At 35.5% G+C, this 15962-nt stretch overlaps 1 protein-coding gene across 4 annotated transcripts in view; it reads right to left on the bottom strand.

The window, feature by feature from the left end:
• Positions 1-15962, bottom strand: part of ARL15 (ARF like GTPase 15) — a 386140-nt gene that overhangs the window by 226619 nt on the left and 143559 nt on the right. For 3 of the 4 annotated variants that reach the window (XM_081053529.1, XM_081053527.1, XM_081053528.1), the window contains one exon: positions 7002-7061. The exons of the other annotated variant lie outside the window; for it this stretch is intronic. In XM_081053529.1, the coding sequence (XP_080909655.1) occupies positions 7002-7061 (60 nt within the window). The remainder of the gene's footprint in view (positions 1-7001; positions 7062-15962) is intronic. 4 annotated transcript variants of the gene reach the window in all.

Below are 15962 nucleotides of genomic sequence, written 5' to 3'. Positions count from 1 at the left end.
AATCTAGGCAACTCCAGTTGTCCCCAAAGCAATGTGGCCATAATAACCTCTTCAAATCTGTCTGACTATACTGTTTCTTTCTCAAATATACAACCCATTTATTGGTTCACATTGTCTTGATTCCTCTTCTGTCTTTGTTGTACAGCATGACTCTCAGAGCCAGTGAGTACATTAAATTAATAGGTATTTAGTTGGATTACTTCATTTACTTTTCTATGCGTTGGGGATCTTCCAGTAAGAACCAAAGAACCTACTAGACAAATTTTCAAAGAGCTGTAAACACTTGGATTATTTTTTTAAGAGGAGATGGTAGTTGAGATATGGGGGGGAATAATCATAATATACATAGAACTGTGAAAACAAATCAGATGAAATTTAAAGAGCTATTCTTCCCTCTGAAATAAGTTTTAATAAAAGATTCTGAAGGAAGAAAACTTTATTTTCGAGAAAGACATCAAATGGCCTGGGTACAAAAAGCAGAAATTAAAAGAAGCAGGCAGCAGTGCCCCCCACGTTGCCGGTTAAGAAGTTTGCCGAGCACAGTTTCTGGAGAAATTAAGAAATGCAAATAACCTGGACAGATTAACAGCACCCGAAGATAACTAGCGGGATACAAAGAAACAGCACCTTTCACTAGGAGGAGGCCTATTCCTCCAGGCAAACAAAGAAACAGGACAGAGTCAACATCTGTTTCATATAACAGCTTGGCTGCTGAAAGAAGCAACCTTTAAAAAAATGGCTTAGCTGACAATCCTCAGAAATCATTCAATCACTATTGCATGGGCTGAAGTAAATGGTAAACGAATACAACTTGTACTTTGCACACTACCCTCAGCAACTTCTGAAAAAGAAAACTTGACTTTTCTTTAGAGAAAAAAAATAAAGCACAAACAAAAATCTTCATGAAGTTTCCTTTTCATTGACAACTAGCAACAATACTGAAACCTAAAAGACAGCTAACTGCTTTTGAGCTTTCTTTTGCTTTTCCCAGTGACAACTGGAAAGACAGGACTGCCAGAGAATACACTGGGTGGTTGGGATGTGGGGGGCAGGGGGGAAGACGAAAGGACAATTCAGACATAACCATTAGATTATTAGAGGAAGAAAACAAACCATTTGATAAAGCCAATCATGCTTCCAGAATTCAATTAGGGAAAGAAAAAGAATATTATGATGTCTGGATCCTTATCAATAAATGGTAACAAACCAAATGTGTTAAATGAAATTTTCCTCTCTGGAGTCTATCAATTTACAAATTAAATTTCAAAATCAAGAGAAAAACATCTACGTAGCATAAAAATCTGTTTGTAGATTTAAGAACTGGAAATTTCTAAAATGAAAAATTGTCAGAGCTGTGATATCACGGCTGTGTGACCACTGCTTTCAACTCGGCTAAATGCCAGATGCTTCACTTGCCTTAGTAATGTGGTTAAAATACATAAGCCAAACAGAATGAAAGCTCTCTGATAGATGGAAGAGATTTCTCAGGTGGAACCTGAAAACAGAAGGAAAGGTGGTAAGGTGGAAAGGGACAAAAACATTTACTATTAATGTGTGTGTAGTGCCAAAAAATATGCTAGGCAGCTAACCAAAAGATGTCCTTCTCAGTGACCTTTCAGCTTAACCAGGTATAACGCAATGAAGAAAAACATCCCTTGTCTACGCAGGAGAGAGGCAGGACTGCAAAGAGAAAAGCAATCAATATGTGATTTGAGTTCTTTTGAAAGATCTTGGGAAAAAGCTTTATTGAAAGGTATTTTTCTGTGGGGGGTTGAGGGTGAGGTTATAATTATAATAAAAGTAAATCTTCCAAAAATGTTAGCCATGGGCCAGACGATCTCTCTAAGAACTTTACCTAAAATTAACTGATTTAGTCCTCGCAAGGATTATATGATGTAGGAACCAGTATTATTACATTTCACACATAACGAAATAGAGATGCAGGAAAGTGGTCTTGCCTAGAATCATATAAAATGGCTGGGCTTTGGAAAAAGTCAATAGGAGTAAAAAAATTTTTTTGAAAGATTAATCCTTCCAACTATCCAGGATCCTGCTAGGTGTCTTGCACACCATCCAGAAAAACAAAACTAATATAGCAAGACAAACAGAGTAATTAATTAAAACTAAAAATGAAAGAATTTAGACTAGTTTCAACAGAAGTTCCCAAATGAAAGCAATATATACTGCAGAATGTCCTTCACAGGAATCAGAACGAACCCTCAGTATTCAAAGATATTAAAAAATCCCTTCAAGTATGGAGGGTATTAACCTAGAAATTTGTTCTAGACCTATAAGAAGTACTATTTGACTTTTATCAAGGAGAGAAGTACACAACAAGAGTGTCTCCTTGCGTCCATTAGCTAGTCTAAGTAGGGACTGTGCTGGTCTTCACACCATCACCACTATCACTTTCTAGAACTCTCCCTGGCATATATGTACTCAGTTGGGTAAATTAATTAGAAACAATGAAAGATTTTGAAAAGGACATGTTTGTGAAAGAGTCTAGATAGTTTGGAAAGTTGAGGTATGACTCTGATTCAGACAGTAGTCTTGAAGAAATCAGAAGAGGGCAGTACTAGAGTCAGAACAATAACTGAGTAAGAGTTTGACTTGACAGACCTCTAAATAAGGAGTAAGAGACAGAAAACAAATGAGAAAAGCAGTTGCAATATAGAGATTAAGTTTTATAAAAAGGTTTGAGCAGAAGCAAGGCATTCCTCTTTTATCAGTATAGTGTTAATGAAAATGAAAATAATAACGTGAAGACTTTAAATTGTGTTTATAATAATGATAAAAACAGCAGCAGATAACATGTGGGAGCACTTCTCTTGTGCCAGGTACTAGACAAAATATTCTTTGTATAGAGTACACTGGTTAAGAATAAGCTCTCAGATTGACTCCCACCTCCTTCTCCAAATAACTTTGAACAAGTCACTCAATCTGTCTAGGTGTCCTGGGTCCCATTATCTGTGAGATAATAACAGCATGAAGTTAGAAAGATTAAATGACAATGGGGGAGGATACGGAAATGGGAATAAGGAAAAATAGAAGAAGAAAATTTAGAGTTCCCATTTCACATAAATATATAACACCTGGATGTGATAGGTAAATTGAGGAGAGCAAGTCATTCTCAAAATAGAACAGAAATCGCCCATCTGACCACCAGGCTGGATTGATTATATCATCCCTAACCTTGTACTTATCCCCATCCCAATTTCATTATTTATTTATTTATTTTTTAAATGATAGTTTTTTGTTTTTTTTTAATTGAAGAAAGGGGAACAGGACTTTATTTAGTGTGTACTTCTAGGACTTTTTTCCAAGTCAAGATGTTGTCCTTTCAGTCTTAGTTGTGGAGGGTGCCATTCAGCTTCAAGTTGTCCTTTCAGTCTTAGTTATGGAGGGCGCAGCTCAGCTCCAGGTCCAGTTGCCGTTGCTAGTTGCAGGGGGCGCAGCCCACCATCCCTTGTGGGAGTGGAACTGGCAACCTTGTGGTTGAGAGGATGTGTTCCAACCAACTAAGCCATCCAGGAGCTCAGCGGCAGCTCAGCTCAAGGTGCCGTGTTCAATCTTAGTTGCAGGGGGAACTGCCCACCATCCCTTGCGGGACTCAAGGACTTGAACTGACAACCTTGTGGTTGAGAGCCCACTGGCCCATGTGGGAATCGAACTGGCAGCCTTCGGAGTTAGGAGCATGGAGCTCCAACCGCCTGAGCCACTGGGCCAGCCCCCCAATTTCATTATTTAAAAAAAATTTATTGATTCAAATATTTGTTTTCATGAAAGTCTCCATCACTGAACCATGAGTTCCTTGAAGACAGGGAATGTGTTTTAAATATCTTTTATTCCCAGACCCTAGAATCCTGCTTGACACACAATTGTGCTAGAATGATTGCGTGAATCATCGGAAAAGACCATATGAGAAATATTAATGTGAATGAGAAGTATATAGGTTTTTAGGTGAAAGATGTAGGAAACACTCTCATAAAAGAAAAAAACTGATAAGAACATAGAATTATATATATGTGTATATGTTATACATATAAATTTTATATACAGCGGGTGCTAAAAAATGTATACACATTTGAAGAAAGGAAAACAATTAAAATTGTAATACTCAATATATACTGATAAGAAAAGGTGAATACAAGTTACGTTTGACTTCTGCAGTTACAAGAGGTGTTCAAAGTGGTTGTCATCAGTGTAATTTTAATACAGTTTTTTCCTTTCTTAAAATGTATATACATATTTTATCACCCTCTGTATATATATAAACACCTATCAGTTATGTGTACAGACATAAACTTTATCATAAGTCCATTGGTCATTGTTATTTCACTCTGTACCATTTCTTCTTTCTAGATGAGGAGCATAAGTTCACACCTGTACCTCTTTTGAAGAAGTGAGAAATTTAACTGAAGGTTGAGGCGGGGATGATGGAGAGCCTTGGAATGATCGTAAAGGGGTAGAGGAAGGAGTTAGCAGGGAGGAGCAGGGGCCATACCAACCTCCTGAATTAAGGATAAACCGAATTATCTGAGCATTCCGCACGTCACCAGTGTTGTGGCTCTCAGTATCTGCTATCTTTATACCCATCTTCTTGGGCTTCTCCCTTGATTTCAGAATTTTCTCCTAGATTGACAACCCAATTGAACTCCAATTAAAGCTGTCTTCTGAGCAACCCTCTATTAGTGAATAAAGGTTTCATATCTTCACAGACTCTTTCCTCCTGAACTTAGAAATTCACGGTCAACCAACCTCCTGTCACACAACTTGATTTCAGTAGGTCATAATTCTCACTAAATGCCACACCCCTTAAATTGGGAGGAGCTCCTTTGTATGTAAGGTAATACTCTAAATCCTAGAAAAGCTACTCTCTTTACATCTGAATCCTACTTTACATGCATTCTTGGGTGAGACATAACCCAGTGCCCAGGCCTTCCAGGCAGAGTAGGCCCTCAAAAAATATTTGTTAAAAAAAGGAATTAGTAAATGAATCATCCATGAGTGAACGCCTGCCACTGCTTGCGTCTGAGCATGCGACACAGGATATACAACTTGTGCTCAAAAAAATCACCTTCTCCTGAGACAGTCGCTCAACTGAACACAACTATTAAAATTGAGGGGATATAATACATTATGCCAATTACTATATATCCTTAGCTAGGAACTAATGTACTTGTCCAATCCCTGAAGCTATATCTTTTTCCTATGTCTCAACCTCATCGCAGAATAGGTGTGAATTAAAACATTACTGCCAAACGCTATGGTATCCTCTCTATTTCAGCAACCGTCAGGGCACATTTTTTTTTCGCCAAAAGAAGACATATCCCTCCCCCCCCCTTACACCCCATCCTCTAACGTAGTCCTTTAATATACAGTAAGGCCTATTAATGTCCTCAACACGTTCTTGGAACTGCAGCAAAACAATGTACAATGAAACCAATTTTTACCGTAGGCTAATTGATATAAGCAGGAGTTTAGTTCCTACAGCACCTCATCAACATTATAACAAAACAACAACACTAAATAAAACAATGTTATTTGAGGACTTGCTGTACTGAATTTCACTGGCACAAGGTCAAGGCTATAAAAATTCCTTGAAGTGTTCACTTTTTAAAAATTGTCCAGATACATTCACTATTTATATCACCCAACTAAACATCTATAATAAATGCCTTGTCAATTAATCAAGTTTCTTACATCTGGAGGGTGTTCAACAAAATTTCTGTGTCTAGCCTAATAATAAAATACTAAGTATCAACCATGTTTAAAACCAATAGAATTCTCAATCCATACATTTTGATCCACGAACTTTCACAGTATGTTCTCTGACTATAATACTATGGTCCCTGAGAAATAAGAGACACCAGAAATCACAAGGTAATACTAAAATACTCAACTTAAAGGAACATAAGTCTTTTAAAAACTTTACATGGAAAAATTATTCTATTACAAGAACATTCATGTTTTATGATTTTTGTAGTCAAAATGACAAAACCAAATGTCTTAAAGGAAAATCAGAATTTACCATGGCTGATTTTTAACATTAATGCTGTAAAAGTCAAAGGTAGCTATAAAACAGACTGACAGAAGTAAAGTCGTCCTAGATACAGCTCTCTAAAACAAACACATGAAAAGATCAGCTAATACATTATGAGTTAAAAATAAGAAGGCATCAAACACTGTTAAAATGACAAAAAGTTTAAGTTTCAATCTCTTCAAGTTGAAAAAGGTCACAGTTCTAATGAGCTTGAAAAAAACAGGGTATGGTCAATATCACAAAATAACTAAAGTGAGAAGAGAACTTTCTTCTAAATCATTAAATTCACCAATATTATACTGAACTCCAGAGCACTTACCATTTTCCTGTGCGATTCGGAGTTTAGTAGGTTCACTGAATTGACTGATTTCGTTGTTAACCTATTTACATGGGTTAAGACCCTGACTAACATAAAACACAATAAAAATATTGCAGACAGTGAGTGTAATGAAGATGGAGTGATGTATAGTTTGGAGTACAGCCTATCAATAAATGTGCTTGACCAGCAAAGATTCCATTGGCAAAGATTTATTATCAGAACAAATACATTCTACAAAGATTTGACACAATAAAACCCACAGTATAAATAAAACCCTCTCTAAAACATAGGTCTTTGCCCTGCATGGTGTATAGCTTAGTTTTCTATGATTATGTTAAATTCTCTTGATATTTTTCATTCAAGAATAAATTTTTGAACAAGTGTATGAAATGGCACTACTCGTATAGGTCGTTAAATCATACAGAAGAAAATAAAGTTTATATTTCTTACAACTCTTCAACAACCTTTAACACATATATAAAGAAGAAGAAATATTTCTAGAAAATGTATTATCAAGAGAAAAGGTAAAAATGAATCAGCTACTAAAATAATAAATCATTCTTTTAATTACATGTAACACATTAATACCAAATTAGTAAAAATTAAAGCTAGACATAGAAATGATTTAAAATGTTATACCTCCAAGTTCTTTTACATTCAAGATGGCATTCTGGAATGGCACTGCTTTTATACTAAAACCTAAAATTAAAAAACAAAAACAAAAAAAGAAGAATTAGCAATAACTTCTAAAACTGCAGAAGATGCTCAAATCCTCTTTCTTAGGCAGATTAAGAGTTACTTTTCACAGATCATATTTATACTAGAAACACATACTTACCAAGACAATTGATAACCTGCTATTATCTTCTACATTTTCCAAAACATAGTTGTGTACGAGTATTACAGCAAAATATAACTCTTTTCTTAAAAATACTGCCTTATTCTTTAATTAATATATAATGTCACTTTGCAAATTTTATTAATTGTAAGAAAGAAACTTGGAAGTATAGAGAAACTTCAAAAAATATTAAATCTACTGGGACCTTTGCATCTAATTCCTAAAGTTAATTTTCTCTCATATGTAACTCAGCAACCCTAGAGATTAAGGTACCTAAACTCTAACCATCTTATATTATATTTACACAGTATTTATGTTAGTGTTTTCTTTTAAGGACATGGTTAATGTCATACATATTTTTTCTTAAAAGCACAATCATAATTATCCATTTATGCAAGGCAATTATTTTATAATACATGCAATATATGATTTCAATTATAAAATATTCAGAGTATAGTTTTATAATTATGCATTTAGAATTTACCTTGATGTGCATGTGTGCAGGTGTACGTATAGCTATCTGCACACTCACATGTTACATAGTCAATCAATTCAGTTGTAACACACATGAGTGTGCATATAGCTATAAAGGCATACATGCACACACGTAAACAATACCGAGGGCGCCAAAAAAAGTATATAAGTGGACACTTTGGTCAACGTTGCTCAAGCAGTAGTTCGCCGTAATCAGAAGTGTCTGGACGCTGATGGTAACCACTGTGAGCACCTCTTGCAATTGCAGAAGTCAAACATGATTTGTATTCATCTTGTTATTGGTATATATTGCGTATGACTATTTTAATACAATTTTAAGGTTTCCTTTCTTAAAATGTATATACATTTTTGGGAGCATCCTCTGTATATAACTAAATATTTCTGAAAGGAACCACAAGAAACTGGAATTTGTAAAGACTCTCCGAAGAACTGGGAATCTGGAGGTCTGAATAGAAGATTCTTTTGTCTCATTTGAATGTACCACCATATACAAGTACATCTTTTTCAGTTAAAAGCCCTACTCATTTTTAAAAGTTAATTTATTCAGTAACTTTATGAGCACCAATCAATTTAAGATTTTAAGCATTATTTAATATGTATAATTACAAGATAAATTCAACACAGTCCGTTTTTCAAGAAATTGTCAACAGAGTAAAAGTGAAGACATACAAATACTTCTCGTTTGAAGCAAGTTACATTAAATTCCCAGAAAGGTAAAAAGATATAAAGCATGATGTGGATAAGAACAATTCTTTTACTGCTTTACTTTATGAAAAAGAAAATCAAAATGTGTCTTTTTATATTCCACCCTATTATTACCACTCCTTTGTTGTACATTTTCCTAGTGCTTTAAGATTCTATATATTACCTTTCATTTAAGGTAGAGAATATCATGTAATAGTTAAAAAGTGACTTTGGAGTCTGACAGAATAATGTGTTTAAATGAGTTTTGTGACTGGGCAACCTACTAGCCCAGGCTTTCACCGTTTGTAGACTGGGATTGATAATATCTACTTTAGAGTTGTTGTAAGAATCAGATAATGTATGCATTATGTTTATCACAGTGCCTGGTACAGCAAATACACATGTAATATGACTGCTGGCATTATATTTTAATTGATATTTTATTGTTGAAGGTTTAATCATTAGGTATGCATATCTTCTACAAGCCTGATTATATACTCATAAGATAGAAATCCTGGGTGCTCATTTATTAATCTAAGTACTTAGATGGAGCTGTCAATGTTACCACTGAATGAAAAGTACCTTTGTTGGAATTTTGGAAGTGTGAACAGCTGAAATTTGCTGTACAGAATGTAAATATTCATTGGGTTCTCTAAGAATCTCCCAAAACATACCCTTCCTGTGTGGCTTTACTGCAGACTGACACAGTGGGCATAGCGTGATGGTTAATGATGCATGCAGGAATGAGGAAGCAGTCCCATGGGGCTGAAACACTGCCATGTACCTGGGCCCTCAGGAAAGCCTCTCCAGGTGTCTGGCCTCTGGGGAATTCAGGAAAGCCAGTGCCAATCACATACTCCTGCTGGCACTGAAATTCGCCTGCAGGAGACTTGGATGCTTGAATGGATCTACCTATCTCAGGAGTGTATATGGATTAAAAGGCAATGATTGTGAAATCCTGAAGACGCAAAGCCCTATGCAAATACTGAACAGTCTATTATTGGTTATGTTCAGGACAACTCAAATAAGGATTTTCCAGAGAAATGGGACAGGCCCCAACCCTGAAAAAGAAACAAGTCATGAAGCACACCAGCAATGTTTCATCTGCTCTGATTCTTCAAAGCTGACAATACGCAGGCACCCAAAAGGAAGTAATATCCTTCCAGAAATTGCCACACCCATATGCAAAATACTACGTTTGAAATGTATTATTCCAACAGGCAGATTATATCACTGTTACTGTCTTTAATCCCTGCACAGATTTCATAATAAATTGAATACAAAAATGTCCTCAAATGTCCACGCTAAGGAAAGTAACCTAACAATGTTATTTATAGGCATATAAATGTTTCTGCATAATACTCATAAATGTTTTCTCTCCAAATAGAACATGTGTGGCTAGATTTATACTGCAAAGGTATACACAGTCTTCCATTTTGCTGTCTTCATATTATTTTTACAATAAAGCTGTGGTAATTAATGTTCAGAGGACAAAGCCCAGATGATAGTCCAGAAAGTAAGAAAATGTACTATTCATGGAAAATAAATACTATTTTTCTATTTCAGTCATTCTAAATGTTTACAAGGATTAAAGTGAATTAAAATTTAAAGACATACTTTCAGTTCACCAGAAGGGCAATGGAGAAGGGTAACCATCCGATCAACTATATTTTATTCCTTTACATTGGGTTAGATGAGGTCAAGAAGGGAAATTAATATTTAGTAGGGATACAAAGGTCAAAACTTAAAGGGTTGTTTTGAGGAATAAAAGCCACCAGATAGCATGTGGGTCTACAGCAAGAATGCCTGGGTTCAAATTCTGGCTCTACCATTGTTAACTGTTTGCCTTCTGTGCCTCAGTTTCCTCATCTGCAGATGAGAATAGATGGCACTCAGTGCTAAAAAGTGTTTTCTATGTTTTCAAATAAATAAAGCTAAAACACCAGAACACTCATGGTCACAAAGTGACTACTGGATGCTTTCTCCCAGTCAGGATCACGTGCGTCCTCAAACTCTGATATGTTATAAGAGCGTTAGTGAATATGAGAGTTGCTGTAGTAGCCATCAAAAACAAACCTTTATTGAGGACTTCAATAGACTGAATATTTGTAGTGGTCCTTAACACTTCCTTTCCTTCCCTCCCAAACCCAATCACCAAAGCCTTTCAATTCCATCTGCTAAATAGTTCTCCGACATGTCCATCACTCTGAAGCTTCCCTGCACAACTCCAGCCAAGCAACCACCTTCACCGTCTGGACAACTGCCAGAGACTCCTGACTGAACGCTCTACATCTCTCGTTGGTCTCCCCAATCATGTCCACACAACAGCACAAGTGATCTTCCTGAATTGCTCATCTGTTTGTTTATATCACTCCCTTCTGATAGCTTCTCACTCCTCAGGATAGAGTTTGAAACACCAAACAAGGCCTTACCTGAACTGGTTCCTCTCTCTTTCTCCAGGCTTATTTTGTACCATTTCTCCCTCCATTTATACTCTTCAGTTCCTAAAACAAGTTATGTTCCGTCTACCCTAGGGTCTTTGCACATAGCATTCCACAAGTGTGTGTCTCTGTCCCTCTGGCAAACTCTTCATCCTTCAGGGTCTGTGGTTACTTTACTTCGTCAGCCAAGCTTTCTCCAGTGTTGCTGAAATAGGTTGACTGGGGGGTCGGGGGGAGAGATCCATGTTCTGCCAGCACTCAGTACGTTTCCTATGTGATTGCGTATCAGTCTATTTATTTGTTTTATGTCTGTCGCCCAGCTAGACTAATGGAGAAACAGTGTACAGTGTACCCTTTATGTCAGTTCTAAGCACATAATAGCATCTCAATATTTGTTTAAAGATCTGTGCTAAGCATTTATGTTTATTTCCTGATTTGGCTGTCACAACAATTCTATAGTGCAGTACTACTGTCCCAGGAGAAAGGGAAGCCTGGAAGGGTTAAGTACATTGCCAAAAGCACTAACTATCACTTTCAAAACCCAAACCAGGTCTCGTCACTAGCGCCTACAAGAGCTCTACACTACAGCATTCCCTCCACATACCAACAAGTTGATAGATTAATACTATTTTGTCCAATTTTGAGACTAAATATGCTGGAGCTAATTGGGAAAAGACCAACATGCCTAATAAACCCCCTAATTTATTTTCCCACGTATTTATGAATAATCCAACACAAGGAATCAAAATAAGTGTTCGCAAGTCTACACTATATTGCTTTCTTATTCATGGAATAAAAATAGCATAAATTTAGAAAATACTTTTTAATAGACATTATTAATAAAATCAATAACTTAGGAGGGGAGAGGAAATGTTCAACTGACTCCGCCATGACAGTATGCTCACTCTGTTGCTTCTTCACAAAATCAGCAGCCTCAGATGCTCTCCAGAGGTGCTGATGTGACAAGAGCACCACCCTGGAATTCCTAGCCACAACTCTTACACTCATCAGCCTGTTTTTCTGGGCCTGGGATCCCTCACCCGCAAAATTAGTGGACCAAATAGGCTTCTTCAAGTTTTCTCTAAATTAGGATTCCATTATTGACTACACAAGGAGAAATTAATAGTAACAACTAAGTCAATCACCAATGGCCTCAAGTATGTAACTGAAAGCCTCCAGGGTGGGTCTCCCCAGACTCCACTCAAATAACTTGATGGCTGAAGCCCACGTGACGCAGTCATTTTTTCCTGACCTATCTAAACTACATGAGTAAGACTGAAACCTCCCTTAAGATTCAACCCCACAAATTTTAATAAATATATTACTTAGTAACTCTTTGTGGGAAACCATTGTTTGCACAGACTTTTCAGGTTTTATCTTTTAGTCCTTAAATACAAAAAAATCCTCTTCTAGAGAGAAATAGATTTGAAATCTTTAAGGCAGGGAAAGCATTTCTGGAATTGTAATAAAATTAGTTGGGGGAGGGAGGCGAGTCTATTTCTATTCTTTGTGTGGAACATATGAGTATTTTACTTGGATCTACAGACCAATCTTCCCACGACCCCCCTAACATACATGCATCTGCACAAATGTACACAGATACTTGGTATGTGTTTCTACGATCCCTGGGTCATTCTAAGAACTACTGAAGGGAAAGACATCCTACGGATCTTCTGGCCTTGACGTGGACCAAGGGCATAATTTGTGCCATCGTAGTTTTGTGATGTTAGACAGTGGTCTAGTGAAGCTTTTCTAAATATGATTTCAACATCATAAAAGGAAATCTAGTCTACTGGCATTTATAAAACACAATCCTTTTTAGCAGATGCCAAAATTTGACTTTCTAACTTGTTTCTCTTACTGACTTAACACATATGCAGCTAATACTAAAGTTATTAAAATGCCTCAAATTTTCATGAGCTTTTTCTATATTTCTTTCAAATTATCATCTTTTTCTATTTTAATTGAATGACATGCTACTTAACAATTTTTCAAGTGCAGTAATATATGTCTCTAAAAGATATTTTCAACATTTTCAATTCCAAGTGTTCCTCTCTATGTTACATCAAGATGTTATCCGAGGACTTTAGACTCTATTCTTCCAGTTTAAAAAGAAAAAAAGTGAACATTTGTGTAATCTACAGGTTAACAACCCCTTTTTATCAACAAATCCCTTGTGCATATACCGTCAAGGAATTCACTCTGGACAGAGTTCACTTTTGTTTCTAGACCAAGGTGCACGCTACCCAATTTTTCTTTCTCTACCAGCAGGTCCTGCTCTCTGGAGGATTTCTTGGCTCTCTGAGTTTTGACAATTTAAGTATCTTTTAAAAATTATGTCAAAGGTAAAAGATTGCTGGAGTTAACAATCCAATAAAGTTTAGATTCCCTTTCCTTCTGAAGAAAAGGCAGAAATTCTTGCCTTGCTGAAATTGAATGTACATACCTTTCTTGGGATATGTTTTCATTTTAAGAAAGTAATTCTCAAGGTAGATTCTCCTTTCAACCATTCCAAACTTTTCCAACAAATATTTCATTTCTAATTGGCTGGGTATTATCAAAACATTACAGAGAAATAATTTTAGAGAATAAAATGTCACATATAATTTGGTCATACCAATAAAGCATATTGTTACTTTTATATGTTCATGTTATTTTAGTTTCCAACTCAAAACTATAGTTTTGCATGCTTTAATTTTAAAAATAAACGTAAATTGAATTTTCTCCTATTGAAGATTGAAGTGATTATAGATTCGAAAATATATTCAACTGACCTACTACAGTTTAATTAACAAATTCTCTTGCTATAAAACGTTAAAAGTACTTTAAAATTTTAGTTATACAATATATTGCAAGGAAATCACTTTCTGCATATAGTTTCTTTGAAATTACATGCTTAAACTCTCAGTGGCCCATAACTAGGTCAAGAAATGTGAATGTTTTGGTAACCTTTGATTTGTATGAATAATTGCTTTCCCAGAAGAGGGACAACACCAATCACAATATCACCAGTAATGCACGCCACCACAATCTTACCATAAAGAAACAAAATTAGGTAAACTTAGGTATAAAATTAACATTTTGTTGTTTATCCTCTAGTAAAGTTGAGATTCTGGTAAAGTTGAACTTTTTCCATTTACTTGTTTGCCATTAATTCTTTTTATGAATTATCTTTGTGGACTTACTCTATCAATTAGATTTTAGATACTATTTGTAAATGTGATTGAATTCTCTAAGTGAGACAGCCATAAACTGCTATCTGTGACACCTGACACAAATATTTCTCAACAGTATTTGTCTTGTTAATTTTAGCTTTCCAGTAATTCTAAATTTGTATATAGTTAATTTCTTCCATCTTTTCCTTTATAAATCATTTTCCTTACGCCTTCTGCAGCTCTTCTCCCCTCTTCCACATTGAATGTTCACATGAGTGGGTGGCTTTCTGACATCCTCATTTCTTCTCCTAGTTACCTTTTCTTGCCATTGGCCTTTATCATTTAATTTAGTGAATTATTTCCACATCCTTTGTTCTTCTTCAATCATATACATACACACACACCTGCTATGAACAACAAAAAAACCCAGAAGTAAATTTGAACATGTCGGCAATGCCTATCTGGAACTCTAGCACTGACTGTTTTCTGTGCTCTGATAACTGTAATAAAATTAGCTGGCTTGGCTCTCCTCTGATGCCCAACTTCCACCCTTCTCTGTCATCACTTTGTTTTTCCAACCTCTTGTCCTCCTTCAATAGCTACAATGAACACAGACTCAACCAATAAGCATCAACCCCTTCTTTCCCATATCCTTACGTCATGCCTCTCTGCCGGGCCTTTGTCATTTTAGTTACTGATACACAATGAATGGGTTTGTCTTTCAAGGAATTTGTCCAGTTCAGTTGTCAAATATTTTGGCATAAAATTGTTCATTATATTCTATTATCCTTTCAATATTTATAGAATGTATATTAATGTAACTTCTCTTCATTCCTGATATTGTTAATTAGTGTATCCTTTGCTTTTGTTTCCTGATCAATTTGGCTAGTTTTATGAATTTTATTGATCTTCTCAAAGAACCAGCCTTTGGTTTCAATGATTTTCTCTAGTATTTTTCTATTTCATTGATTTCCACTTGGATCTTTATTATTTCTTTCCTTCACCTTACTTTAGGTTTAATCCATTCTTCTCTTTTAGTTCCGTAAAGTGGAAGCTGGGGTCATTGATTTGAGGACCCTCTTTTCTAACATAGGTGTTTAGTACTGTAAATATTCCTGAAAGTCCTGCTTTAAAGGCATCACACAAATTCTGATATGCTGTGTTTTCATGCAGTGCAACATGCTTTATTATTTCTTCTTTGATCTATGGCTTATTCAGAACTAATTTAATTTCCCAATATTTGGGGATTCTTCCAGAGATCTTCTTGTTGATTTTTCTTTCAATTCCACTGTGGTCTGAGAACATATTTAGTATGACTTAAATCCTTTTAAATTTATTGAGACTTGTGTTATGTCCTGAAATTTGGTCTAATTTGGTAAATGTTCCATACGTACTTGAGAAGAATGTTCTCTGTTGTTGTATAAACATTAATCAGGTCAAGTTAGCTGCTAGTGTTCAAGTGTATTATATCTTGGCTAATTTTTTTCTACATGTTCTATCAATAATTGAGAGTACTGAAATATCAGCATATAATTGTGGGTTTGTCTCTTTCTGTCCGGAGTTCTGCCAGTTTTTTCTTTGCCTATTTTGAAGCTGTTATTAGATACATAAATGTTAGCACTGTTACACCCTCTTGATTAAATGATCTCATCATTATAAAATGAACTTCCTTATCCCCAGTATTATTATTTACTCTAAAACCTACCTTGTCTGATATTAATATAGCCACTTCAACTTTCTTTTGACTACTGTTAGTATGATATATCATTTTTCATCCTTTGACTTCTAACCTGTTTGTGTCTTTATATTTAAAATTTGTTTCTTTAAATCAGCATATAGCTGGGTCTTGAGTTTTTTAATATAATCATATTAATCTTTGCCTCTTAATTTGAGAATCTAGACCATTTACATTTAATTTGATTATTGATGGTTAGGTTTGAATCTATTACTTTGCTACTTGTTTTCTATTTATTTCCATCTATTCTTG

Source organism: Rhinolophus hipposideros (assembly GCF_964194185.1).
Source record: "Rhinolophus hipposideros genome assembly, chromosome: 7".
NCBI classification, from domain to species: Eukaryota; Metazoa; Chordata; class Mammalia; order Chiroptera; family Rhinolophidae; genus Rhinolophus; species Rhinolophus hipposideros.
This window is presented reverse-complemented; position numbering and strand designations above follow the sequence as displayed.